Source organism: Pristiophorus japonicus, chromosome 18 (assembly GCF_044704955.1).
Source record: "Pristiophorus japonicus isolate sPriJap1 chromosome 18, sPriJap1.hap1, whole genome shotgun sequence".
NCBI classification, from domain to species: domain Eukaryota; kingdom Metazoa; phylum Chordata; class Chondrichthyes; family Pristiophoridae; genus Pristiophorus; species Pristiophorus japonicus.
Window position 1 is genome coordinate 26,706,491 of NC_091994.1, and position 27,526 is coordinate 26,734,016.

The following is a 27,526-nucleotide window of genomic DNA, read 5'->3' on the forward strand; positions in this document are numbered from 1 at the left end:
CAACGTGTGACAGCCGACGGTTACAATCAAATGTCGGCCTGTTTTAGGGCTGACCCATCGTGTAAATGTTTATAGAATTTCCATTCTAACCCGAGTTTTCCATTATAAAAGCATTACAGTTGCAGTAAGATTTATGGATGGGAAATCCATTCTATATGCAAGATTTTGAATATATGTGTATGTATATGTGTGTATATATTTTGTGTGTGTGTGTATATAGTGTGTGTATATATTTATTGTGTGTGTGTTGTTCGATAAGGCTCCAGGACCAGTTAATGCAGTAACTATTTTACATTTCAACCAAGTCTAGGATTTCTGCATGTTGGATCAGCATGAAGGTTAGATTAGTGACCTTCCAATGTTAAATTTTGAACGTGTGTTGTATTGGTCAAAAGACAAATGATGACCTTTTGAGGCTAAAAAATATATTCTATGAAATTGTTGTACTTCTTTTTAACGATGGCTACATTGGAAAATATGTAGCACTACACACTGCCCTCTAGTGGGGGTTTTACATTTGTTGCTGTGCATGTTTAAGTAATGGTAGGGAAATGTTCAATGCAGAAGTTTTGTTCCAAATGTTTGCATTTGTGGATATTGATACTGCTATTAAAAATAATTTGTCTTGTGGGAACATTTTTCATAATTCTAAGCAACAAAAAATAACATTGAATTCTATGTACAGTGTTAGCTATTAACCTAATTAATTCATTGGTAAACACTAGAATTTGATAAAATATATATTTTTATTCGCTAGGTCACTGGTGTTTAATTAGCAAGCTGATTTCCTCTGATTGAAGGTTACCCTGGAAATGGCTTGGTGGCATATAAAACTTTATTTGGCCATATTGAGCTTCTTAAATAGGAAGATCCCTGTGCGTGATTGCCAGAGTAGACTTGACTTTCAAAAATCCGATAAAATATTTGGTTGTAAAAATTGGCTTTGAAAATTTGTGTGCCTTGGACAATAGTCCTTTTTCATCTTTTGAAAAGTGGCTTATGTTGGGGCCAGAGCGATGCATGAAAACTTTAAAAAAAGTTATTTGTCTTTGCTGTGAAGCAGATATCGCCAAATTTCAACTGATGCAGCCCAAACAGCTATTTGATATTAATTGGGCAAATGTGCATGTCAGTGACTGGAATAGGAAATATTATGCTAGCAATGGCAGGGCTTACTTGGCTTTTTTAATGTGAACATTTATATTCTAAAGCTCCATTCTTGAATTGAGCATGGTTCACTTACACTTGTGAACTCAATTTGCTTTGATTCAAATTTCATTTTCCTTCATGCCACTTCTCTTACAAAAGAGGTGCTTGAAGCAATAGCTAGTTTGATTTGAGGCATACGTGAGGCTCTGTATAAATAAGCTTTGTGAAAACAATTGCAATATCTAATTGAGGTTGCCATTGTCTGCTGTCACGAAATTGATTTTGGAATTCTTTTTATAAACTTCTCAAGTGCTATGCGCAATAGACCTGGATTTTATATAATGGGGAAGTTTACCCAAAATTCATGGGTTAGTTATGGGTAAAATTGGGGGCCAGGGAGGCGAGGGTGAGCAGAATGAGAAAATATGCTAAATAGAAACATAGAAGAAACACACAAATCTACAGCGCAGAAGGAGGCCATTTCAGCCCATCGTGTCCGCGCCGGCTGACAAAGAGCCGCACGGCCTTTGGTCAGCAGCCCTAAAGGTTACATATAAACCTATGAACAATGACGGAAAGGCAAAGAGCAACCAGTCTGCGCCTCATAACTGCGACTGAAACACTCTACACTCCACCCCAACCGGAGCCATGTGATCTCCTGGGAGAGGCATAAAAACCAGACTAAAAACCCAGGCCAATTTAGGGAGAAAAAAATCTGGGAAAATTCCTCTCCGACCCATCCAGGTGATCGAAACTAGTCCAGGAGATCACCCTGGCTGTATTTCCCTCCCTGCAGTACTTGCCATTATATCTGCGCCGTCCAACAAAAGGTCATCTAGTCTAATCCCAATTACCAGCTCTAGATCCGTAACCCTGCAGGTTACTGCACTTTAAGTGCCTATCCAACCAAATGTGAGCTTTGGTGTGCTCTGTATGCCTGCATTGATCGAAAGCAGCATATTGACTAATGGGGATTCTAAAATCCCAGTGTGGTACTGAGGGAGTGCTTCATTGTTCAGGGTGCTGTCTTTTGGATGACGCGTTCAATCGTGTCCCTGTCTGCTCCCTTGGGTGAATGTAAAAGATCACATGGCAATATTCAAAGAAGAGCAGGGGAGTTCACCTTGGCCAATATTTATCCCTCAACCAACATCACACAGATTATCTGTTCATCACATTGCTGTTTGTGGAAGTTTGCTGTGTGCAAATTGGCTGCCATACTTCCAACATTACAACAGTGGGTACAGTAGCATAGTGATACTGGACTAGGAATCCAGAGGCTGGACAAATGATCGGAAGACGCGAGTTCAAATCCCACCACTGCAGCTGGGGAATTTAAATTCAATTAAATAAATCTGGAATAAAAGCTGGTGTTAGTAATGGTGACCATGTAACTACCGGATTGTTGTAAAAACCCATCTGGTTCACTAATGTCCTTTTTATGGAAGGAAATCTGCTGCCCTTGCCCAATTTGGCCTACAAGTGACTCCAGACCCCCAGGATGCGGTTGACTCTTAACTGCCCTCTGAAATGGCCTCGCAAGCCACTCGGTTGCATTCAAGGCGGCGGCTCACCACCACCTTCTCGAGGGCAATTGGGGATGGGCAAAAAAATGCTGGCCTTGCCAGTGGCATCCACATCCTGTGAATGGAGGTGTTTTTAAAAAAAAAAAAAAAATAAATAATTCAAAGTACATTGGCAGTAAAACGCTTTGTGCTGTCCAGAGGCTGTGAAAAGAGCTGTAAAATGCAAGTTTGTTCTTTGCTGACAAACTTGTTTCTGATAAAACCTTAAACTTGATCAGTGGGATCAGCTGGAGTATAGTGCTGTATCTTGCATAGCCACACTATAACTGATGCAGTGGATGATCCCATTATTAATGTTCCAGATTCTGTTACCTTTTGAATACACAGTTTATCTTGAGCAGACATTTTTTTTTAAATCTCCTTTCTTCTGCTAGCTTTTTATTGTTGCAGGAATTGGTGATTTTTCATAATATATATACAAAAAAACTTTAGAAATTAAATTTAGGGCTCCTGCAGCAACAAAACGCTGTTATGATTAGTAGCTATTAAATTATACATCTTTAAGATAATACAAACTTAACCTTGTCTGTCAGATTAGCCAGAGTATCAACAGTAGGACATTGTCAGCACTGCATGTTATCAGCTGTAGTATGGCTGCATGCCACAATGCAGCTGACTCCAGGGCTGCTGTATGTTTTTCTACTATCTTAACTATAACATTTAATAGCAAACCTAGTTTTTTTTAGCGGGAAGATTTTTATTTTTTTATTTAAAAAAAAATGCGATCTACTGCTATAACCTACGACTTGTGGCAAAAATCCCACTGTTGTAGCACGTTATACTATTCACAGGATTTGCCCTGCTTTGAAAGTTCACCTCCCTTTTATGAACCCTCTCAGCACAGCCAGCTTCCAGAGACGATAAAATCAATGCAGTAACTCTTTTTGTATCGCCCAGTCTTTAGTTGTTTCATCATCATTTGTAGAATTGTTTTAAAAAATTCCAAATGGTTAAAATGGATGACCTGAGTGCAATGTATTTATGTACATTTGCCACAGGGTGTGGCCTTGTGTATCTGACTAGAAAAGTAGCAACAGTCGGCCAATACCCCCATTAGGCTGACCACTTAAAAGGGCTGACGTGTGAAAGCAAGTTGTTACATTGTACCTTGAGGTTAGGCATGTATATTTCTTTGTGTTTCCCCCCCTCCAAAAACACAAATCTGTGGGCAATTGGTGGTGCATTTTACGAGTGCCCCTTGGAAAATGTTGAATTTTTAAATTTAGAATAATGCATTCTTATCCATGTTGAGCACTTTCATATTGCACAATTAGATTTTTTTTAAATAAAAAAAAACATTCTGACTTTCAACAATCACTTACCCAAAAGTTAATATAAATCCTCTCATACCTAAATCCCACTGCCCAGTTTACAACGACCTTCTATTCCCCCTCCCTGACTCCGTTCCCATCACTGGTACTCTTCTTCTCCACCTCTGTTAAGCACGCCTGCCGTGCTCCCTTCCTCAACTGTTCAAGATGGAATATTCTTTCCAACCGAGAGTTTGTGCTGGCCCTGCATTCCCACATCCTTAACCACTACTGGGGTACCCCTTCCTCGTCAGTGTTGCTTCGAACTTTTTGCTCGCTCTCCTCCGCTCTCACTCTCTTTTCCTCCCCTCCTCCCCGGGTAGGTCAGCTACTCCTGTCAACATGTTCGTTGTGCTACTAACCAAAATTGCAGCCTGTGCATACAGTACACAGGCATTTTTGTAATGTTCTAGCAAGAATTCCAACCTATAGTTACACAGGTGGAAATCTGGGCTGTTGGCCTTGGAAATGTGCTGACGGAAGTGGCCTTGTTTGATGCTTGAGCACTCTGACTTGGGAGTGGGAGGACTGCAAGGGTTGTGTTGTCTTGGAAAACTTGTTTCACTGTGGGCTCTCAATGCTGACCGTTGGTATGTAGGGGATTGTCCAATCTGTTATGGCTCACTAACATCCCTCCAATCACCTCAAAATAATCAAAAAAAGTAACCGAGAACTGTCTCTTGAGCTATAGACCCATTTCCCTACCTCTGTCGAGAAAATCTAGAGTCTTTCAAAAGTATATGCTAATAAATTCATGTCGGGTAATTGGTGGTTTTTTTTGTTGCTGTAGGATATCGAGCATCACATTAACCAAAAAACTCAAGAATTGCCATATCTGCGGAACCCTGACATTTTAATGGGCGAGAATGACTTGACTGCTCTCAGTTACCTACATGAACCTGCAGTGCTTCACAACTTGAAAGTGAGGTTTTTAGACTCCAACAATATCTATACGTATTGTGGTAAGTATATGAAAGTAGAATCATAGAAATTTATAGCATGAAAGGAGGCCATTTTGGCTCATCGTGTCGGCGTCGGCCGACAGAGCTATCCAGCCTAATCCCACTTCCCAGCTCTTGGTCCGTAAGGGTTAGGAGATGGCACTTCAAGTGCATATCCAAGTACTTTTAAAATATGATATGGGTTTCTGCCTCTACCCACCCTTTCAGCCTGTGCATACAGTACACAGGCATTTTTGTTCTGTTCTAGCAAGAATTCCCACCTATAGTTACACAGGTGGAAATTGGAACTGTGCTGACGGCAGTGGCTTTGTCTGATGCTTGAGCACTCTGACTTGGGAGTGGGAGGACTGGAAGGGTTGTGTTGTCTTAGAAAACCTGTTTCACTGTGGGCTCTCAATGCTGACCTCTGGGTGAAAAAAGTTCCCCTCAAAACCCCTCTAAACATCATACCAATTAGTTTAAATCTATGCCCCCTGTGGTTGTTCCCTCTGCAAAGGGAAATAGGCCACTCCATCCAGGCCCCTCATAATTTTATACACCTCTAAGTGCTCAGTTTACTTTTTGCAGCATTTGTTGTAATAACTTTTCTGTTTTTTAAAATTAAAATGTTATTGTTTAGAAAGCAAATTCTCCATCTATTCCACCCCACTGGTGGTCAAGACCTGTGCTGTTAGCATCACTTTCCTGCATTCTGACATTTGCCTGCTTCCTGTTCAATCTGGAACTTGTCCGTTTCTCTGGATGCTTTTGCTGATTTCATGCTTCCTGTTCTTGATGACGTTCTACTCCATCAGATAACAATTCAAAATGTGCAGTAGTTGTTTGTCATTTTTTTTGTGGTATCCCTTATCCTGAAACACTTAGTCCCCACTGACTTCCCCCCCCCCCCGCCCCCCCCTTCCGAAGGGTGTGGCGACTTATTCTGGGTACTGTTCGTGGCTGCGAGCAGCCCTCTGGATACCTCCCTAATGTGATCACTTTAAACTTGGATTTAATATATTTTTGGTCTTTTTCATCTACCTTGGAACCAGCCAATTAGTTTTGATCATTTTAAGAAAAGGCAATGGAAATGGCAGAACCAGCTGGAAGATGTTTGTACATTTGCCCATTTTTAGGAAGATTTTTTTTAATGTTGGAAAAACTGACCAAGCTCGCTATGTTCTTGATACATCTCCACATAAATCATCTTAAACTTATCAAGTTGACTGCTAAACATTACCACTTTGTAGCATTTGTAGGAGTAATCTGGCTAGGGTTCTAATCAAGTGGTTCATTAGAACTGCTTGCTTCAGCTCCCATCATGATTAGACGATGGTTCATTCCCTTCTTGGAAGAGAAACCAGATAGATGCTCGTCGCAATGGCAGCACATTCACCTGCAAGTCAGAAGAAAGTCCTGCTCCAACACCTGACGTGTAATCTAAGTTGACACATCAGTTTAATGTTTCATCCAAAATACAGCTCCTCTGGCAATCCACTGAAGACTGCCCCACCCCCACCCTTGCCAACACCACTAAAGCTAAAGCTGTTTAACATTGCCATTGCTGGACCTTGCTGTATGCAAAAATGGCTGCTGTCTTTCCATACATGACTGACATTTCAAAACAAGTCATTTAACCTTGAAGTGCTTTGGGATATAAAAGGTGCTGTATAAGCATCATTCTGTCTTTTGATCTGTACTCTACATCATCCAAGCCATATAGTCCTACTCCTCCTCCTCGACCGTTTCCTCATTGCACCCACCCCACCCCACCCAAATAATTTGGGGTCCTCAAAGAAACTAGGTAGTAGCAGCAACAACAATTTGCATTTATATAGTGCCTTTCAGATAGAAAACCTCCCAAGCTACTTTTGTAGGGGGGAGGAGGGAAAAAATACATGGGAGTTGTTGTATATGAATAGAGAGTCTGACCAGATACTGTGAGCTCAAAGTAAAATGTGACCGTAGTCTTTTATTACAGGTCTCCAGAGTGCCTCTCCAGCCTGTGAGGCCTCCTTAAGTACAGGTGCTCCCAAGGGATTGTGGGATCCCTTGGAACTCTCTGGTGGTTAAACAAGGTATTTACAGGTTTACATATATAACAGGAGTGTTATGTCTGTAATGTGCTTATGAATGACTCCATGTTGTACTCAAACTATAGTGACCTTGGTGCTTTATTCATAACTCGAGTGAGGCAGCCGCATGGTGGCTACCCTTTTATACAGCCCCTACCACCAGGGCACGAAGCCTCGGTCTCCACCAGTTGCACCCTCCAGCATAGTATATACACAGTGTAAATGTTATTGATAGTACATCAGGTAAACAAGTCTCCATCTTGTGCAACTATACAGTGACTACACAGAGGGTATATCTATAGTCTGCAAATATAACCAGGAGAAAGGAACATTTGCCAAGCCATGGTGAGCAAATTGAACGTTTGGTTTGAGAAGGATTTTTAAACATAGAAAAATAGGTGCAGGAATAGGCCATTCGGCCCTTCGAGCCTGCACCGCCTTTCAATAAGATCATGGCTGATCATTCCTTCAGTACCCCTTTCTTGCTTTCTCTCCATACCCCTTGATCCACTTAACCGTAAGAGCCATATCTAACTCCCTCTTGAATATATACAGTGAACTGGCATCAACAACACTCTGGGGCAGGGAATTCCACAGGTTAACAACTCTGAGTGAAGAAGTTTCTCCTCATCTCAGTCCTAAATGGCCTACCTCTTATCCTAAGACTATGTCCCTGGTTCTGGACTTCCCCAACATCGGGAACATTCTTCCCGCATCTATCCTGTCCAGTCCCGTCAGAATCTTATATTTCTATGAGATCCTTCTAAAATCCAGTGAATAAAGGCCCATTTGATCCAGTCTCTCCTCATGACAGCCCAGCCACCCCGGGAATCAGTCTGGTGAACCTTCGCTGCACTCCCTCAATAGCAAGAACATCCTTCCTCAGACTAGGAAACCAAAACTGAACACACTATTCCAGGTGAGGCCTCACCAAGGCCCTGTACAACTGCAGTAAGATACAATTGCATTGATTTCATCTTTAACCAGCAACGCCACCCCGCCTCCTTTTCCTTTCTGTCTATCCTTCTTAAATGCTGAATACCTTTGGATGTTGAGTTCCCAGACTTGGTCCCCCTGGAGCCATGTCTCCGTGATGCCAATCACATCGTATCCGTTAACTGCTATCTGCGCAGTTAATTCATCCACCTAATTCCGAATACTCCTCGCATTGAGGCACAGAGCCTTCAGCCTTGTTTTTTTTAACACACTTTGCCCCTTTAGAATTTTGCTGTAATTGTGGCCCTTTTTGTTTTTTGCCTTGGGTTTCACTTTTACTATTCTCCTTTCTATATTTTGCTTCTGCCTCCTTTTATTTCCCTCTGTCTCCCTGCATAGGTTCCCAGCCCCCTGCCACATTAGTTTAACTTCTCCTTCCCCCCCCCCCCCCCAAGGCAACAGCACCAGCAAACACTCCCCCTAGGACATTGGTTCCGGTCCTGTCCAGGTGCAGACCATCTGGTTTGTACTGGTCCCACCTCCCCCAGAACTGGTTCCAATGTCCCAAGAATTTGAATCCCTCCCTTCTGCACCACTCCTCAAGCCACGTATTCATCTGAGCTATCCTGCGATTCCTACGCTGGCTAGCATGTGGCATTGGTAGTAATCCTGAAATTACTACTTTTGAGGTCCTACTTTTTAAAATTTAGCTCCGAGCTCCCTAAATTCGCCTCTTAGGACCTCATCCCATTTTTTATCTATGTCATTAGTACCTATATGCACCACGACAACTGGTTGTTCACCTTTCCTTTTCAGAATGTCCTGCACCCGCTCCGAGACATCCTTGACCCTTGCACCAAGGAGGCAACATACCATCCTGGAGTCTCGGTTGCGGCTGCAGAAACGCCTATCTATTCCCCTTACAATTGAATCCCCTATCACTATCGTGCTCCCACTCTTTTTTTTTTTTTTCCTGCCCACCTGTGCAGCAGAGCCCGCCACGGTGCCATGAACTTGGCTGCTGCTCCCCCCTGATGAGTCATCCCCCCCCAACAGTACTCAAAGCGGTGTATCTGTTTTGCAGGGGGATGACTGCAATGGATCTCTGCACTACCTTCCTTGCACTGCTCTTCCTGTTGGTCTTCCATTCCCTATCTGGCTGTGTACCCTTTACCTGCGGTAAGACCAACTCACTAAAAGTGCTATTCACGTCATTCTCAGCATCGTGCATGCTCCAGACTAAATCCACCCGCAGCTCCAGTTCTGCAACGCGGTCCGTCAGTAGATGGAGGCAGATACACTTCCCGCACACGTAGTCGTCAGGGACACCGAAGGCATCCCTGATTTCCCACATAGTACAGGAGGAGCATAACACGTGACTCAGCTCTCCTGCCATGACTTAACCCTTGGATACAATTAAATTGGCAACAACAGTGCTAAAAGTTACTCACTGATCTAAAAAAGAAAAACTACTTGCCAATCACCAGCCATTAAAGGTGGAAACGAGGCAGTTTGGGCAAAGTAGTTGAAGGCTCCACCACTGATTTTGGTGGGGCAGAGTGAGGGATGTTGCACATGAGGCCTGAGAAAAATATCACACCAGTATTAGAGGACTGAAGGGTTAAGAGGGAAGAAATCTTGATACACAAAATGAGGTGGACAAAACCATATGGGAGTTTTAATACATTGGGTGATAGATGAATGGGACTTATTATGGTTCAGGATAGATATGCAGTCAAGGGTTGTGGAATTTATTTACAAAATGTAGATGGCACACACGATTTCAATGAAGTTGCACTCAGAAGCTGGGATTGTATTAAGAACAGAGAAGGTTAAGGGGAGCATAAATGAGAAATTGATTCCACTGGTGGGAGGGTTTATAACCGGAGGAGACAGATTTAAGGTAATTGGCAAAAGAACTAAAAGGGTAGATGAGAATTTTTTTTTAATGCAGCGAGTTATGATGATCTGGAATGGACTGCCTGAAAGTGATGGAAACAAATTCAGTCGTAATTTTCAAGAGGAAATTGGATGTATACAATTTGGATATATTGAACAGGGAAAATTTTGCAGGGCTATGGGGGAAGGAGCAGGGGAGTGGGACTAATTCGATAGTTCTTTCAAACAGTCGGCACAGACACGATGGGCTGAATGGCCATCTTCTGTGCTGTATGATTCTATGATGAAGCCAATTAATTGTCATTTTAATGGGCTCAATTTTCCCCAATGCCGTTTTTTGGCCCCGACTACTCCAAAAAAAAAAATAACTTGCAAGTTTCCCGCTCTATTTTTTGAAATTGGCGCCACGCAGCCTGTCCTTTAGCTTCAGGGGTGGAGCCTAATGTCTAGGCTGAAAAAACAATGCCCTGCCTTCTGAGCATGCGCGAAAAGAACAAGACGTTTTTGACGTGCCTGCCCACTATGCGGATAAGCCTGAAGAGAACATTTTCCAATCCCACCTTCCTGAGCATGAGGGGGAGGGGATGGATGAAGCACCCATTGTTGTGCTCACGGAGGAGGTGCAGGTGCCACCCATTGAGGTGGTAGGCCCTTTCCTGAGTGGTGTGAGTGTTGGGACATTCCAAGGTTTCTCACAGTCCAAGGCTGGGGATTCCAGTGGGATGCAGCGAGGCACACCGAGGGTGAGGGAGGGAAGGAGAGCTCCTGAGGTGTAGGATCTAACAGATGTAGTTCAGATGATGGCAATGAGTGCGGAGAGCATTGACCTTACCCAATCACTCCTGGACACCATCAGTGGGGTGGGTGATGAGGTATCGGGACTGTCGGGAGAAGTAACAACACTATCACGAGAAATGGAAAAACTGTCAAGGCACATGAGGGAGGGAATGTCAAAGTTAGCTGCTGCAATAAAGGAACACGCCCAGACCCCGCGGCCATTGATAGAATCAACTGGCACTCTCACTCCAATCCCCAGACCGGCCTCTGAAGAAGCCCAAGTCAGGTCTTCCGCATTACCACCTGCCCCCTCCACCCCCACCATCCCCATCAAAAAGTGCGTATTACCAGAGATGTTCGAAAGAATAAGCTTGGTACCAACCCGAGAAATGCTGCGCTACCTGCCTGCAGGAAGGGGTGGAATCAACTAGACCAAATGCAGCGGGCAGCCTTTAGAATAAGGTGGAGAGATGGTTGCAGCCTTTCTTTGCTGTTGTTGTTGTTGTGGTTGTGGTGTCCTTGGATGCTCTGATAATGACACCAGGAGGCGATGTGTTGTACTTGAACTGTAGTGACCTTAGTCCTTTATTTGCTAACTCCAGAGTGAGGATCATACCTGGTGGTCTGCCTTTTATGCTAGGCCAGGCACACCTGTACAGGTAACATACAAGTCTCCCACTGCTGTGCCCTCTGGTGGCACACCTTTTGATAGTACCAACAGTAGCCATGTAGGATACATGACAGTTACTGTTGTAACTGTCCTCAAATTAAAAGTTTTTTGTAAGTTATGTAAATTTACAAGTTAAAGTTTTTAAGTGATCTTAACTGAAAACTTTAAAGTTTGATACAAGAATATTTTTATTTAAGTTAAGTACAAAAAAGCGTTAAACTTTTGAATAAAATATATTTTAAATTATAACAATCATTTCCATTATTAACACAACTTTTTGAAGTAAAGAATCATCATTTTCATTATTTGTTCCATCAACAACATTACGGAACAGGTCCAAACATGGTCCATTTGTGATGGTTGTCGCTGAGCCTTCAGGCAACAAAGCGTTCACGGATGAGCTGCTAGCGCAAGGCTCGAGCAATCATTTAAGGGATACGATGGCCCGCCCTTCTCCCACCGTCGTGCTCCGGGTTCAGGTAGTTGCATGGCTTCCTTGTCATCCTCCTCCTAGTCATCTGCATCTTCCTCCTCATCAGCCACCATCACCTCAGGTGGGTCTTCTATTACCAGTTGCGGCTGCCTCATGATGACTTAGGCATGCAGCACACAACAGTGAACTGACCGACAACCTCGGGAGTATTGCAAGTAGCGTCCGGAATGGTCCAGGCATCGGAAACGCTGTTTCAAGCTGCCAATCGTTCTCTATTCTGCTGCGCATCGCAATGTGCGACATGTTTTCCCGGTTAGCTTCCGTTCGGGTTACATGTAGGGGTGTCATGAGCCAGGTGTGTCTCCCAGTAGCCAGCTCTGCTGTTCCGGCTGCTGCTGAAACATGGCAGATATATCACTCCTGCATAGGATGAACGCATCATGGGTGCTCCAAGGGTATCTCTCATCAACTGACATGATGCGATGCATGTCATCACAGACGAGCTGCACATTAACGGAGTGGAAGCCTTTTCTGTTCCTGTACATCTCTGAATCCTCCAGATGTGCGTACAATCAGTGCAGCCCTGTACTTTTTGGGAGGTCAGCAATCCTGAAGAAGCCCACAGCCCTTTCACGCATTGCCTCGGCGGTCACGGGGAACTTTATGTAGTAATTTCTCCGGGCATATAGTGCAGCAGTCACCTGCCGAATACAGATATATGTTGCATGTTGAGAAATGGCATGCACATCCCCAGTTGTGGCTTGGAATGATCCAAATGCATAGAATGAAAGTGCAGCTGTAATCTTCACTTCAACTGACAAAGCAGTTTTCCTGATGCTTCTAGGTTGCAGGTCTGCTTTTACTAACTCTGATCTCGGTTACAACTTCTTTGTGGAAACGCAGTCTTCTCACGCAGTCTGCAACACCTCGGGTGCAGGTATGAATGCCTGTCTCGATATACCCAATGTGGATAAGGCCTCCTGCCCATTGTCCTACGTGCTCTGAGGTTCCTCGTGATGATGTTGAATCAATCGTCTCCTCCGCAGCACCATTGTGCAAAAGGTTTGCATGAGGTATGGCATTGTCAATATTTTCTCCCATAATTAAATTGAAGCTTTGCAAGAAGCTCAAACAAGTACAAGGAGTTAAAGCTTCTTTCTCTACTACTCTCCTCTACTACTACTACTACTCCTCCTCCTACTCCTACTCCTACTCCTACTACTACTACTACTACTACTACTACTACTACTACTACTACTACTACTACTACCACTACTACTCTACTACCACTACTACTCTTCTACCACTACTACTCTTCTACCACTACTACTCTTCTACCACTACTACTCTTCTACCACTACTACTCTTCTACCACTACTACTCTTCTACCACTACTACTCTTCTACCACTACTACTCTTCTACCACTACTACTCTTCTACCACTACTACTCTTCTACCACTACTACTCTTCTACCACTACTACTCTTCTACCACTACTACTCTTCTACCACTACTACTCTTCTACCACTACTACTCTTCTACCACTACTACTCTTCTACCACTACTACTCTTCTACCACTACTACTCTTCTACCACTACTACTCTTCTACCACTACTACTCTTCTACCACTACTACTCTTCTACCACTACTACTCTTCTACCACTACTACTCTTCTACCACTACTACTCTTCTACCACTACTACTCTTCTACCACTACTACTCTTCTACCACTACTACTCTTCTACCACTACTACTCTTCTACCACTACTACTCTTCTACCACTACTATTCTTCTACCACTACTACTCTTCTACCACTACTACTCTTCTACCACTACTACTCTTCTACCACTACTACTCTTCTACCACTACTACTCTTCTACCACTACTACTCTTCTACCACTACTACTCTTCTACCACTACTACTCTTCTACCACTACTACTCTTCTACCACTACTACTCTTCTACCACTACTACTCTTCTACCACTACTACTCTTCTACCACTACTACTCTCCTCCCTCCTCCCACTACTACTCTCCTCCCTTCTACCACTACTACTCTCCTCTCTTCTACCACTACTACTACTACTCCTCTCTTCTCTACCACTACTACTCTCCTCTCTCCTCCCCCACTACTACTCCTCTCTTCTCTACCACTACTACTCTCCTCTCTTCTCCCACTACTACTCTCCTCCCTCCTCCCACTACTACTCTCCTCCCCAAGGATGACACCCGAGTATGGACCACACTGAGGTCTATGCATGTGCAATAGGCTTGCTTTAGAATGGGAAGCTAGGCATTCAATGAAGACATTTGGGGCAACGAGTCCAATGCAATCTTTTGCATAGTACCACCCCACCACGAGCCCAATGAGGAGACATTTGGTGGCGTGGCACTTTGAAAAAATCCAAAATTAAAGAATTGAATTAGACTTGCATTTTCTCCGTTTTAAGTTTGAAAAAATTAAGCTTCATGATGCATATTGTGTTCTTGACTTCCTCCAAAACTTTGTATAAAAACAATGGCGTCTTTCTGCGCCGATTTTGTAATGTGCACTGGTTTTTCTTAAGTGCCCAGAAGGTTTTTCGGGAGTGGTCACATACGGCGTCCTAGGAGAAATGTAAGTTGGCCAAACTTGCATAAATGTGAAAAACTGGCAGACATCCGGTTATGACGCAAAAAAAAACCTAAAAAAATCGTAATTAACTGAGTTACACTGGTGCAGAAACTTTGTGGAAACTTGGATATTTTAATTTACACCAAAAATTGCCGCAAATCACTGGGGAAGATTGAGTCCAAAGTAGTAATGTGTTCACTCCTGGGCTGAGGGGTCAAGTTTGAGATGCTTTCTCTTCTTCTGAACATGCACTAGTGTTAATGGAAGTTTTAGCTTATAAAAGAAATTTGTTAGTAATGCCGTCTTCTCAACGAGAGGAATTTTGAGAAATATGGAACTGTCAAGTTGTCAATCAAACATAATTTTAAATAAAAACACAAAATGCTGGAAATACTGGTGAGGCAGCATCTGTGGAGTGAGAAACAGTTAATGTTTCAGGTCGATGAACCTTTGTCAGAACTGGAAAAAGTTAGAGATGTAATAGTTTTTAAGCAAGTGTAGGGGTGGGGGAGGGGAGGAAAGGTCTGTGATGGGGTGGATGGCAGGAGAGATTAAGAAATAAAAGGGATGATGGTGCAAGGCAAAAGGAGATGGCAACGGGACAAGTTAAGAAACAAAAGATGAGTCTAGATAGGGTGTAAATGGGGATGGAAGAATCATCAGCTGCTGTGGGAAAGAGAAAACAATAGGGGCAGGGATTATGGCTTGAAATTATTGAACTCGATGAGTCCAGAAGACTGCAAAGTGCCTGAACAAAAGATAAGGTGCTGTTCCTCTACCTTCCGTTGAGCTTCATTGGAATAGTGTGAGGGATCAGAGTGGGAGTGGAGAATTAAAATGGAAGCTCTGGGGGGGGGGGTGGGGTCATGTCACATCACATTTGCAGACTGCATGGAGGTGTTCTGCAAAGTGGTCACCCAATCTGCATTTGCTCTCCCCAATGCAGAGGAGACCACATCGGGAGCAGTGAACACAGTATTCTAAATTACAAGTACAAGTAAATTGCTGTTTCACCTGAAATGAGTGTTTGGGGCCCTGGACAGTGGGGAGGAGGTAAAAGGGCAGGTGTTGCATCTCCTACATTTGCACAGGAAGGTGCCATGTGAAGGGGAGGGCATACTGGGGGGTGATTGCAGAATGGATCAGGGCGTTGTGGAGGGAACAGTCCCTTTTGGAATGCTGAGAGGGGAGGGGATGATGTGTTTGATGGTGGGATCCCGCTGGAGGTGGCAAAAATAATGGAGGATGATCTGTTGAGCGTGGAGGCTGGTGGGGTGAAAGGTGAGAACAAAGGGAACCCTATTGTTCTGGGAGGGAGGGCAAGGGGTGAGAGCAGAAGTGCGGGAAATAGAATGGACACGGTCGAGGGCCATGTCAACCATTGTAGAAGGGAATCCAATTGAGGAAAAAGGAAGACATATCGGAAGCACTAGTTTGGTGTTGTTGCAACAGATGCGACAGGAAGCGGGGTGGGAGGAAGTGTAGTTCAGGTAGCTGTGGGAGCCAGTGAGATAGCGAACGTATTGTCAATAGCCTATCCCCAGAAATGGAAATAGAGAAGTCGAGAAAGGGAAGGGAATATGCTTATTTATCCAGGCAATAGTTTGTGTGTGCAAATTAGTTTTGAAACATTAAGTATTCTATGAAAACATCTGGCATCTCCAGATTCGAGGCTCTTACTCCCTGTGTGGACGAGATCAGGGACTGCAGGGAGGATGAACAAACTGACCACAGCACTGTGCTATAGGGGGACATTCAAGTGGTGGGAGTAAACAGAAATGTTGTATTGGTAGGGGACAGTATCATTAAGGGGATAAATAAGGTTCTCTGCAGCCGAGGGAGAGAGTCCAGAGGGCTGTGTTGCCCGCCCGGTGCCAGAGTTAAGGACATCTCTGGGCTGGAGAGGAACTTGGAGTGGGAGGGGAAAGACCCAATTGTTGTGGTCCACATGGGTACCAATGACATGGGTAAGACAAAGAAAGAGGTTCTGCTGAGGGAGTATGAGCAGCTAGGGGCCAAATTAAAAAGAAGAACCACACAAAGGTGGTAATCTCTGGATTGCTACCTGAGCCATGAGCAAATTTGCATAGGGTAAATAAGATCAGAGTTAAACACGTGGCTCAAAGACTGGTGTGGGACACTGGCACCAGTACTGGGGTAAGAGGGAGCTGTTAAGTTGGAACGGACTCCACTGGGACTAGGGTCCTGGTGAATCAAATAACTAGGGCTATAGAGAGGGCTTTAAACTAATTAGTGGGGTGGGGGGGTGGAGGGGGTTCACGTGAATGAAAATTTTGCAAGTTAAAGAATAAGGAGAAGGCAATAGAGCAGGGTAGCACTGGAGGAAATGAAAACCAGAGCATGACAGGAAGGGACGGAATATATAAACATAAAAATCAAAATGGTTTTTAAAAAAAAACAAATTTAAAAGCTCTATCTGAATGCATGCAGCATTTGTCACAAAATAAATGAGTTGATGGCACAAATAGATACAAATGGGTATGATCTGATGGCCATTACAGAGATGTGGTTGCAAGGTGGCCAGGACTGGGAACTAAATATTCTGGGGTATTTGACAATTTGGAAGGACAGACACAAAGGAAAAGGAGGTGGGGTAGCACTGTTAATAAAGGATGCGATCAGTGCGTTAGTGAGAAATGATATTGTCTCAGATCAAGATGTTGAATCAGTTTGGGTGGAGATAAGGAATAATAAGGGGAAAAAGTCACTGGTGGGCACAGTCTATAGGCCCCCTAATAGTAGCTACACTGTTGGATGGAGTATATATCAAGAAATAAAGGAGGTTTGTATAAAAGGAATGGCAATAATCATGGGTGATTTTAACCTTCATATTGATTGCACAAAGCAAATTGGCCAGGGTAGCCTTGAGATAGAGTTCATCCAGGATAGTTCCCTTGAACAGTACATTGTGGAACCAACCAGGGAGCAGGCTATCTTAGATCTGGGACTGTGTAATACGTCAGGATTAATAAACAATCTCCTAGTAAAGGATCCTCTAGGAATGAGTGACCATAACATGGTTGAATTTCAATTCCGTTGGAGTGAGAAAGTTGGATCTCAAAACAGTATCCCAAGCTTAAATAAAGGAGACTACAAAGGTATGAAGGCAGAGTTGGCTAAAGTGGACTGGGGAAATAGATTAAAGTGTGGGACGGTTGATGAGCAGTGGTGTACATTTAAGGAGATATTTCATAACTCGCAACAAAAATATATCCCAATGAGAAGGAAAGACTAAGAAGGGATAACCATCCATGGCTAACTAAGGAAATATGGGATGGTATCAAATTGAAAACAAGGGCTTGTGGCCAAGACCAGTGGGAGGCCAGAGGATTGGGAAAATTTAAAAAACCAGCAAAGAATGACTTTTTAAAAAAAAACAATAATAGAGAGGGAAGATAGATTATGAAAGTAAACTAGCACAAAATATAAAAACAGTAAGAGTTTATGCAGGTACATAAAAAGGAAGAGTGGCTAAAGTAAATGTTGGTCCCTTAGAGGATGAAACTGGGGAATGAATAATGGGAAATGGCAGAGATGTTGAACAAATATTTTGTATAAGTCTTCATGGTAGAAGAGACTCAAAACATCCCAATAGTGGATAATCAAGGGGCTATAGAGAGGGAGGAACAATCGCCATCACTAAAGAAGCAGTACTCGGTAAATTAATGGAACTAAAGGTGGACAAGTCCCCATGACCTGATGGCTTACATCCTAGGATCTTAAAAGAAGTGGATGCATTGGTTGTAATCTACCAAAATTCCCTGGATTCTGGGGAGGTCCCAGCGGATTGGAAAACTGCAAATGTAACGCCCCTAATTTAAAAAAGAAGGCAGACAGAAAGCAGGAAACTAATAAACCAGTTAACCTAACATCTGTCATTGGGAAAATGCTGGAGTCCATTATTAAGGAAGCAGTAAAAAGATATTTGGAAAAGCATAATTCAATCCAGCAGAGTCAGCATGGTTTTATGAAAGGGAAATCATGTTTGACAAATTTGCTGGAGTTCTTTGAGGTTGTAACGAGCAAGGTGAATACGAGGGAATGTGGTGTATTTGGATTTCCAGAAGGCAATCAATAAGGTACACATAAAAGGTTACTGCACAAGATAAAAGTTCACGGGGTTGGGGGTAATATATTGGCATGGATAGAGGATTGGCTAACTAACAGAAAACAGAGTCGGGATAAATTGGTCATTTTCCAGTTGGCAAACAGTAACTAGTGTGGTGCCACAGGGATCGGTGCTTGGGCCTCAACTATTTACAATCTATATTAATGACTTGGATGAAGGGACTGAGTGTAATGTAGCCAAGTTTGCTGCTGATAAAGATGGGTGGGAAAGGAAATTGTGAGGGACACACACACAATCTGCAGAGGGATATAGACAGGCTAAGTGAGTCGACAAAAATTTGGCAGATGGAATATAATGTGGGAAAATGTGGGGTTATCCACTTTGGCAGAAAAAATACAAAAAGGAAATTATAATTTAAATGGAGAAAGATTGCAAAGTGCTGCAGTACAGAGGGACCTGGAGGTCCTTGTGCATGAAACACAGTTAGTATGCAGGTACAGCAAGTAATCAGGAAGGCAAATGGTATGTTGGCCTTTATTGCAAGGGGGGATAGAGTATAAAAGCAGAGAAGTCCTGCTACAACTGTATAGGGTATTGGTAAGGCCACATCTAGAGTACTGTGTGCAGTTTTGGTCACTGTATTTAAGAAAGGATATACTTGCATTGGAGGCTGTTCAGAGGAGGTTCACTAGGTTGATTCTGGAGATGAGGGGGTTGAGTTATGAAGATAGGTTGGGCCTATACTCATTGGAGTTCAGAAGAATGAGAGGTGATCTTATCGAAACACAAGATAATGAGGGGGCTTGACAAGGTGGATGCAGAGAGGATATTTCCACTCATAGGGGAAACTAAAACTAGGGTATGTAGTCTCAGAATAAGGGACCGCCCATTTAAAACTGAGGTGAGGAGGAATTTCTTCCCTGAGGGTTGTAAATCTATGGAATTCTCTGCCCCAGAGAGCTGTGGAGGCTGGGTCATTGAATATATTTAAGGCGGAGATAGACAGAATTTTGAGTGATAAGGGAGTAAAGGGTTATGGGGCATGGCTAGGGAAGTGGAGCTGAGTCCATGATCATAGCCATGATCTTATTGAATGGCAGAGCAGGCTCGAGGGGCCAAATGGCCTACTCCTGTCCTTATGTTCATGTGTCCCAGTGCAAGAGCACTGGATGTCTGATTTGGAGTTCAAATCCATGATGATTAATTTAAACTCTCATGCCCTTATTGGAGAATTAGCAAGTCTCAGCTAGTAGAAATGTAAATTTTGTTACCAAATCAGATAGTGGCAATATAGCCTTTTATGCGGTCACAAAACTTGAATGCACAAATAAATCCTTTTCTCAACTACATTGCATAGGGATCAAGTACAAGATTGTTGAACAGCACTACACACATCAGAAGGTATCATAAAGGATGCATCCACATCGAGTTCAACAATTTCAAATCATAACCTCTACCCCTATTTTTTCTCTTTTTTTTTTCTCTCTCCCATGGCAGCTGTTGATGATTCTGCTATCTCCATTTGCACCCTATCTAGACCCATCTTTTGTTTCTTAACTTGTCCCATTACCATCTCCTTTTGCCTCGCACCATCATCTCTTGTGTCACTTTTCTCCTGCCTTCCATCATATCAGACCTTCCCTTTTGTTCTTTCCTCCCCTCCCCCCCCCCCCCCCTTTCCCTGTCCCTACACGTGCTTAAAAACTTGTTTCATCAGAACTGGAAAAAGTTAGATATAAGAACTTTTCAGGTCAATGGCAACTCTGTTTCACTCTCCATAGATGTCGTCTGACCTGCTGAGTATTTCTGGCATTTTCTGTTTATTTCAGATTCCAGCATCTGCAGTATTTTGCTTATGTAAACATAATTTAAAGATGCCCATCACACAGGATTATTAAATTTAAGGGAATGGCTACACCTATTAATCTGTTCCAAACCTTTTGACGATTTTGGATTGTGAGGTATTATCACTTCTCTAGTTAGCCATCAAGGGATAGTGTTGGACAGTGACATTAGCATATCAAACTACCCTTTGTCCCACAGGAAGCTATAACTTCTCATTAATGCCTCTAGCATTCAAAACCATAAATGTATAACCTCTGCATTTTGTAGAAACAATTGGGATAATCGGTGTACACTTACTTTACAATGAAACAATACAACAGATAATCATAAAATGCATATTAGATTTTTTGGCGCAATGCATGCATAATGTAAACACTTGTTTAGGAGTGGAAGGGGGATAGAGACCCAGAATTTGAATAGAAGATGTCAATTCTAACATGCAGTGTCAGTATTGAGTAATCACCAGTACTTTGTAAAATAATAGCGGGATCATTTGGAGTATTATGCACAAATAAAATCACTTGGATAGAGAGAAAAGCATTAAAGACGGTTCAAAGTTGTAAGCTTTTTTTCAATGGAAAATTTGGAGTAGTTTGAGTCAATTTTAAAAATTGAGGTCACACTCTAGAAATGCATTTGCAAAACCACTTGGAAATGGAGCTTCCATAAGAAGAACCAGAGGACATAAATACTTTAAGCCACTAACAGAATGGGCATTTGCAGAGTTATTAATTTTGTTCAAACATTCAAAAGAGAATTGGATCAAGACCCGATTCAAAAAAAAGAAAGGATGACATTTAGTGAGGAGATTTGGATCACCTTTATTACCATACTTGCATTATATAGCCTTTTCCTGTACTGATTTTGGAAATGGGGAGGGTGGGTGGTATGGTGGGGTGGGGAGAGGGGGAACAAAATTAACTTTTTTGCTTTTAATATAAATTGATTGTCTCCAACAACTATTAATACCTGAAGGAATGAAACTCCTCACTTGCAATAGTGAATTTTCAGCCTTAAAGAGGTTGATTGGCAGTAATGAACAATGATCACTGTTAATTATTGTCAGAGCTGACTGGATTAGTGTTGTGATAGTTTTCTACATTACAACAGTGACTGCACTTCAAAAAGTACTTAATTGACTGCAAAGCACTGTGGGATGTGCTGAGGTTGCGCAAGGTGGTGTATATAAATGCAATCTCTTTCTATAACTCGTCCAGTGCCTTACCATCAAGATGCATTGGTGTGAATTTGCTGCACTTGCATGGTTGAATATGAACTAAACTCGCCACAAAGTTACATCATGTCATTACATGTACCCCTTTAACGACGTGATAACTGTTAATTATTGCCAATCAACCTCTAGCACTGAGAATTCTCTATTTAAAAATGAGGAATTTAATTCCTTCAGGTATTGATTGTTGAACATTTTTAAAATTACATTTTTAACTTTCTTTTTCTCTCTTTTTCTCTGCATCCAATCTTTCTTACCTTCACTTTATTTCTCGTATCTAATTTTAAATTGAATTCACCCACTCTAATTTATACTTCCTTTTCAGTCCTTGCACTGTTTATTTCACAATCCTTCAATCTGATTGGTTAAGGAGCTGCCCAATTGCTTGCCCTGTTTCCCTTGCTGCGTCATCAGCTCGCACTTTCAGCAACTTGCCACGCAAACAATGTAAAAACCTAAACATGCAAGAGCAAGATGAACCAATGGTAGATGCCCTGCTACAGAAAATTATGACCTATTATCAACTTGGGAGTGGGAATTCTTGCTTTGAAATGTTATAGTATGATCAACGTCACTGAGGACAGAAGGAAGGGCAAGGACAGAGCTTAAAATAACCTGCATATACTTAATTATTTAAGCAGTCTCACACAGTGCCTGTTTAGGACACTGACGCGTGTTGGTGTATTCCTGCCAATCTTGTAAATTGGTACTAGTGTGGGGATTAACACTAGCATATAATTATATTATGGGCCTGAAGCTAAGGTGTACACCGAAAACCTCTCCCGTAAAGCCGCACCTACCTCATGCAATTTCTCTTTCTCCCCCCACCCCACCAAGAACTTCCTTTAAAAAGCTGCAGAGCTCCACGCGATGTACTCCCCACGGAGTTAGAAGCGCACTGTTGTGCGAATGCGAACCCGGGATCACACAGAACGGTGATTCTTTTACTTCCGGATTCTTCTCTCTCAATCTACAGCTGAGCCCATGAGTACAAAGTGACAGGAGGAGGAATTCACTCGTGGGGCAAGAATGGAAATGATACTATCATGTCTTCAGATGCTCTAATAATGACTCCACGAGGTAGTGTGTTGTGCTTAAACTGTAGTGACCTTAGTCCATTTAATGTAACTCCAGAGTGAGGATCGCACATGGTGGCCTGCCTTTTATACTACGCGTGGCACACCTACAAGTCTCCCACTGCGGTGCCCTCTGGTAGCACACCTTGTAATAGTACAACCAGTAAACATGTAGGATACATGATAGAAACCTTCACAAATATAATCACTGAAATAAATCGTTCCCTTTTCGGCAACTAATGCTGCAGGAGTCAGTAGATTTTGATCTGGGGGTGGAGGAGATTACCAAGATAGGGAGGGGCGAGGCCATGGAGGGATTTGAAAACAAGGATGAGAATTTTGAAATCGAGACATTGGCTCCCATTTAAGCAATGTAGGTTGGTGAGTGGGACTTGGTGCAAGTTAGGACATGGGAAGCCGAGTTTTGGATCACCTCTAGTTTACATAGAGTAGAATGTGGGAGGCCAACCAGGAGTGTGTTGGAATAGTCAAGTCTAGAGGTCACGAAGGCATGGATGAGAACTTTAGCAGCGGATGAACTGAGGCAAGGGCGGAGACGGGCGATGTTATGGAGGTGGAAATGGGCGGTCTTAGTTATGCTGCAGATATGTGGTCAAAAGCTCAATTCCGAGTCAAATAGGACACCAAGGTTGCAAACCGTCTGGTTCAGCTTCAGACAGGAGTTGGGGGCAGCGGCTAGGGAATGGAGTTTGTGGCAGAGACTGAAAACAATGGTTTCAGTCTTACCAATTTTCAATTGTAGAAAATTTCTGCTCATCCAGAACTGGATGTCGGACAAGCAGTCTGACAATTTAGAGACCGTGGAGGGGTCGAGAGAAGTGGTGGTGAGGTAGAGCTGGGTGTTGTCAACATAATTTAGAGAGCATTAAGATGTCATAGATTATATTTGGACATGTCAATGGTATGTCTGTACACATTTATGACCATAGAACAGGGTCAGCAATAAGTAGCAGATATCAACAAAGTTATCAATCTAGTAGTGATAAAATGGAACATTATGGTAAATGACAATAAATGGATAGGTGAAATTACTATAAAAGAAATATAACCAATCTCAAGAACTTAAATATCATGGCTTGTAACATGTTTAACTCTACAGGAATTCGGCTGTAATTTTAGTTATTTCTCACCTCGAGATGGGCTCAATTGGCATTTGGTCCCCACTAAAGATCAATGAAACTGAGGGAATGCATTGGAAAGATATCATTAACGATTGAATTCCACAATTAAATAAGTTTTGTGTGTCTTTTTAATCATTGTCTATTACTGGCGAAAAAGTAAAGACTTGGGTGAGCCAATATGCAATACACTCGCCATTAAATGGAACATATTCTGCAGAAAAAAATGAAGATGCCGAATGACTGACTGCTTTCATGCTCGAATTAAATTGGGTTCTGATGAAGGATCCCACCCCAAATATTAACCTCTCTTTCTTTCAGGGTGCTGAGGGTGCATTTCCAATATTCCTGTTTTTTTTTAATCCAAATTTTCCAGCACTTGGGGTCCTTTTATCTCCCTCCTAAATCAAAGTCTGTTCCACTCCTCTTGCATTATGCAATAGGCTCTCTGCGTCTGCTTACACAAGACTTAAACATTGAAAGTGTAATTACTTTGGAGTAGGTGGTAATTAGCCCAAGTATTTGCCAGTATGTTGATTTCTAATCGGTGAAAGATGCAGCGAAGCCTCTGTGTAGTTGTAACTTGACAGATCGCAAGTTCGGGATTTAGCGCATGCATAAGTATATGGGAAATCTGAACTTGCAGTCAGTTTCAAAGGTGGTATGACGGCGTGCACTGACAGTTCACCGTCAGATTAAGCACAAATTCAGGGCCAACATCTTTAACTAACCTCGAGTTATTAAATTGTTTAACACTTTGAATTTTTCTTGTAGGTATTGTTCTAGTAGCCATCAATCCATATGAACAGCTCCCTCTTTATGGAGATGATGTAATTTATGCTTATAGTGGACAGAATGTGGGAGATATGGATCCTCATATCTTTGCTGTTGCTGAGGAAGCATACAAGCAGATGGCTAGGTAAGTCCATGGCTGAGATTCTGATGTGCGTGGTGCTGGTTTGAAAGACAGCTAAATATGGTCCCTTGTATCAAAATGAAGATGTCCAATTGCATAGCATAAAGCGAGAGCCAGTGTGTGTCTGTAAAGAGATTTGGATGTAGACCGTTCACCAGACTGGAAGACCAGCAAGCTCTTTATGGCTGAACAAACCAAAAGGTTAGAAGGTGGAACAAGTAGATATGAAGAATCAGATGTGCTGACGCCTGTAATGAATGGGTCGAATGGTCAGCAAGCTGCAAAGAGGTGCAAACTGGTAACAGATAATCAAAGTGAAGCCATGAACAATGACTTGCATTTATATAGCACCTTTTTAAACATAGGAACACATCCTCAGGTGTGTAATTGCTGAGACTAGAAGGGGTGACCAAATTCTTGGCAGGCAATTGGTTTTAAGGGGAGTCTTAAAGGAGCAGTGATTGAGGAGTTTAGGGAGGGAATTAGAGAGTGGGAGCTAGGTAGTTGGAGGTAAGGCTGCCAATGATGGGACGAAGGAAAGAGGGGATACAGCACAAACTAGATTTAGGGGAATGGAAAATTCTGCAAGGAAGGTGGGAGAAATCTGCTGGCCAATCAACTTATTAATTCCTCTTTGACTGGAGTTACTGCTGTTGATTCTTGATTCTCTTCTATTCTCATCCTGATCTTTCGTTCCTTTTTTTTTTTTCCCTCCCACCCCCTTCTGAAATGTTTAGTTCCATACTTAACACTGTTAACATAAAAAATATCATTTAGATGGATGTTGGGAATGGACATTGATTCAGGAAGAGAGAATAGATGATAAGGTGGAAATTTGTCAGTGAAGATTGAGATCTTTAAAGAGGTGACAAATCTAGAGCGAGTTCTAGAAAGCAGGACTGCTGTGACTGAAGGCTTTACTGCCAGTAGGGAGAGAGCTGGGGTCAGGAACACATGAATAGGTAGCCGAAGTTGGGGGAATGAAGCTTTTGCAAGTGGTATAAAGCGATAGGAGCTTGCAGAGGTGGGGTGGGGCCAGGCCAAGGAACGATAAATAGGCAAAGACTAATTTTAAATCTAATGACCATTTCTTTTAAGTACTCAAAAATGAAGGCTAACGTTGGACTCACTGCCATGCTTAACCAAGCATTGACAATTTTATTATACTACTTGGAAACTGACAATAGTTTGTCTGTGATATATTCTTTGACATCACTAACACACACCACCTATACAAGATGGCTCCAAAACATCTTGTGACTTTTATTGTATTTACATCAGCAGTTGCATTACCACAGTAGTCCACTAGGTGGAACTCTTAGAATTCATAAAATAATCATCATACACATGTATGGTTATACACAATGAAAGATAGGGACTTATTTGGAATAACCACTCTTGCACCCCACATGATACACTCTTTATCCACTGATAATTTATTCCTGTGACATTCCTACGAACCAAGTATGGATGGATATCTTTCTCTGAAACCTGGTTTGGCCAGCCATTTGCTATATAATCATACACCTTTGACATAACTGGGTCACACTTGGTTGCTCTACCAATCTCTTCAGCTGTGACTGGCAACTCATCAATGTATGAAAAATAGAACACTTCCCTATTGAGTGTAACTTGTGATGGGATGGCAACCTAGACATAGCATCAGCATTACTGTGATCAGCTGATCATCTGTATGCTGATAAAATCAAAGCCCATCTCTGCATTCAGGCTGCAGCTAAGGTTGGAACTGGGGACTTTGGATGGAGGATTGCTGTCGGGGGCTTGTGGTCAGTAATAAACTTCTGACCATGCAAGTATTTGTGGAACTTCTTGACCCCAAAAATGAATGTCAAAGCTTTCCTTTTGATCTGCGCATAATTACGCTCACTGGCACTGGAGAGTGCATGAAGCATCGCTCCACCCCACTAACTAGTACATGAGAGATCAGTGCACCAATTCCATACAGGGAGGCATCACATGCTGGCTTGATGATCTTGAACCTAGATATGTCATAGTGAACGAGCATGGTACTCTTTACCAACTGGCTTTTACACTCTTTGAATGCTGCATCACATTCTTCTGGCCACTTCCACTGGACCTGTTTTTTTTCAACAGCTCATTCAGTGGATGTAACACTATAGTGAAATTTGGTAGGAACTTCCCATAATAGTTCAAAAGACCCCAAATTGATCGAAGTTCAGCGACATTCTTGGGAGTAGATGCATTTCTGATTGCATCCAGCTTTTCCTTGGTTGGATGTAAACTATTTTTGTCTACTCTGTGCCCTAAATACTCCACTGAGTTTGAAATAACTCACTTGTGAGCAGATACTTGTACTCTGAACTTCTCTAGCTGTTTGAGCACTTCATTCAATACGTTATCGCTTTAGCTATTTGGTGCTGAAATGGGAGTATGTTATTTAGATGCCTTGCAAAATCTGGTTCATCACCCCTTGGAATATGGCAGTGGCAGAAGACACTCCAAATTATATGCTATTAAATTGATATAGGCCTAGATGACTATTTATAGTCAAGCATGATTTGGACTCATCTAGTTCAAGTTGTAAGTAGGCATTTGTAAGATCTAACTTTGAGAAGATCTGACCACATGTCAGTGTTGTGAACAAATCTTCCACATGTGGCAATGTATTGGGTAGATTACCCTCTAGAACCTGGTTTACGGTTACTTTATGATCACCACACAACCTTTACTTACCATCTAACTTGGGTACAACAACAATGGGTGTAGCCCAATTACTTGGATCTATCTTGAAGATAATGTTCAGTTTCGAGTCTTTTGAGTTCTTGCTCAACTTTCTCCTTGAGTGCGTATGGTAC

General features: G+C 42.4%; 1 protein-coding gene across 1 annotated transcript in view; it reads left to right on the forward strand.

Annotated features, from left to right (window-relative positions):
• LOC139229006 (unconventional myosin-Va-like) overlaps nucleotides 1-27,526 on the forward strand; it is a 193,154-nt gene that overhangs the window by 19,922 nt on the left and 145,706 nt on the right. Inside the window, exons 3-4 of the mRNA XM_070860669.1 lie at nucleotides 4,836-5,007; nucleotides 24,548-24,692. Coding sequence (XP_070716770.1) covers nucleotides 4,836-5,007; nucleotides 24,548-24,692 — 317 coding nt within the window. The remainder of the gene's footprint in view (nucleotides 1-4,835; nucleotides 5,008-24,547; nucleotides 24,693-27,526) is intronic.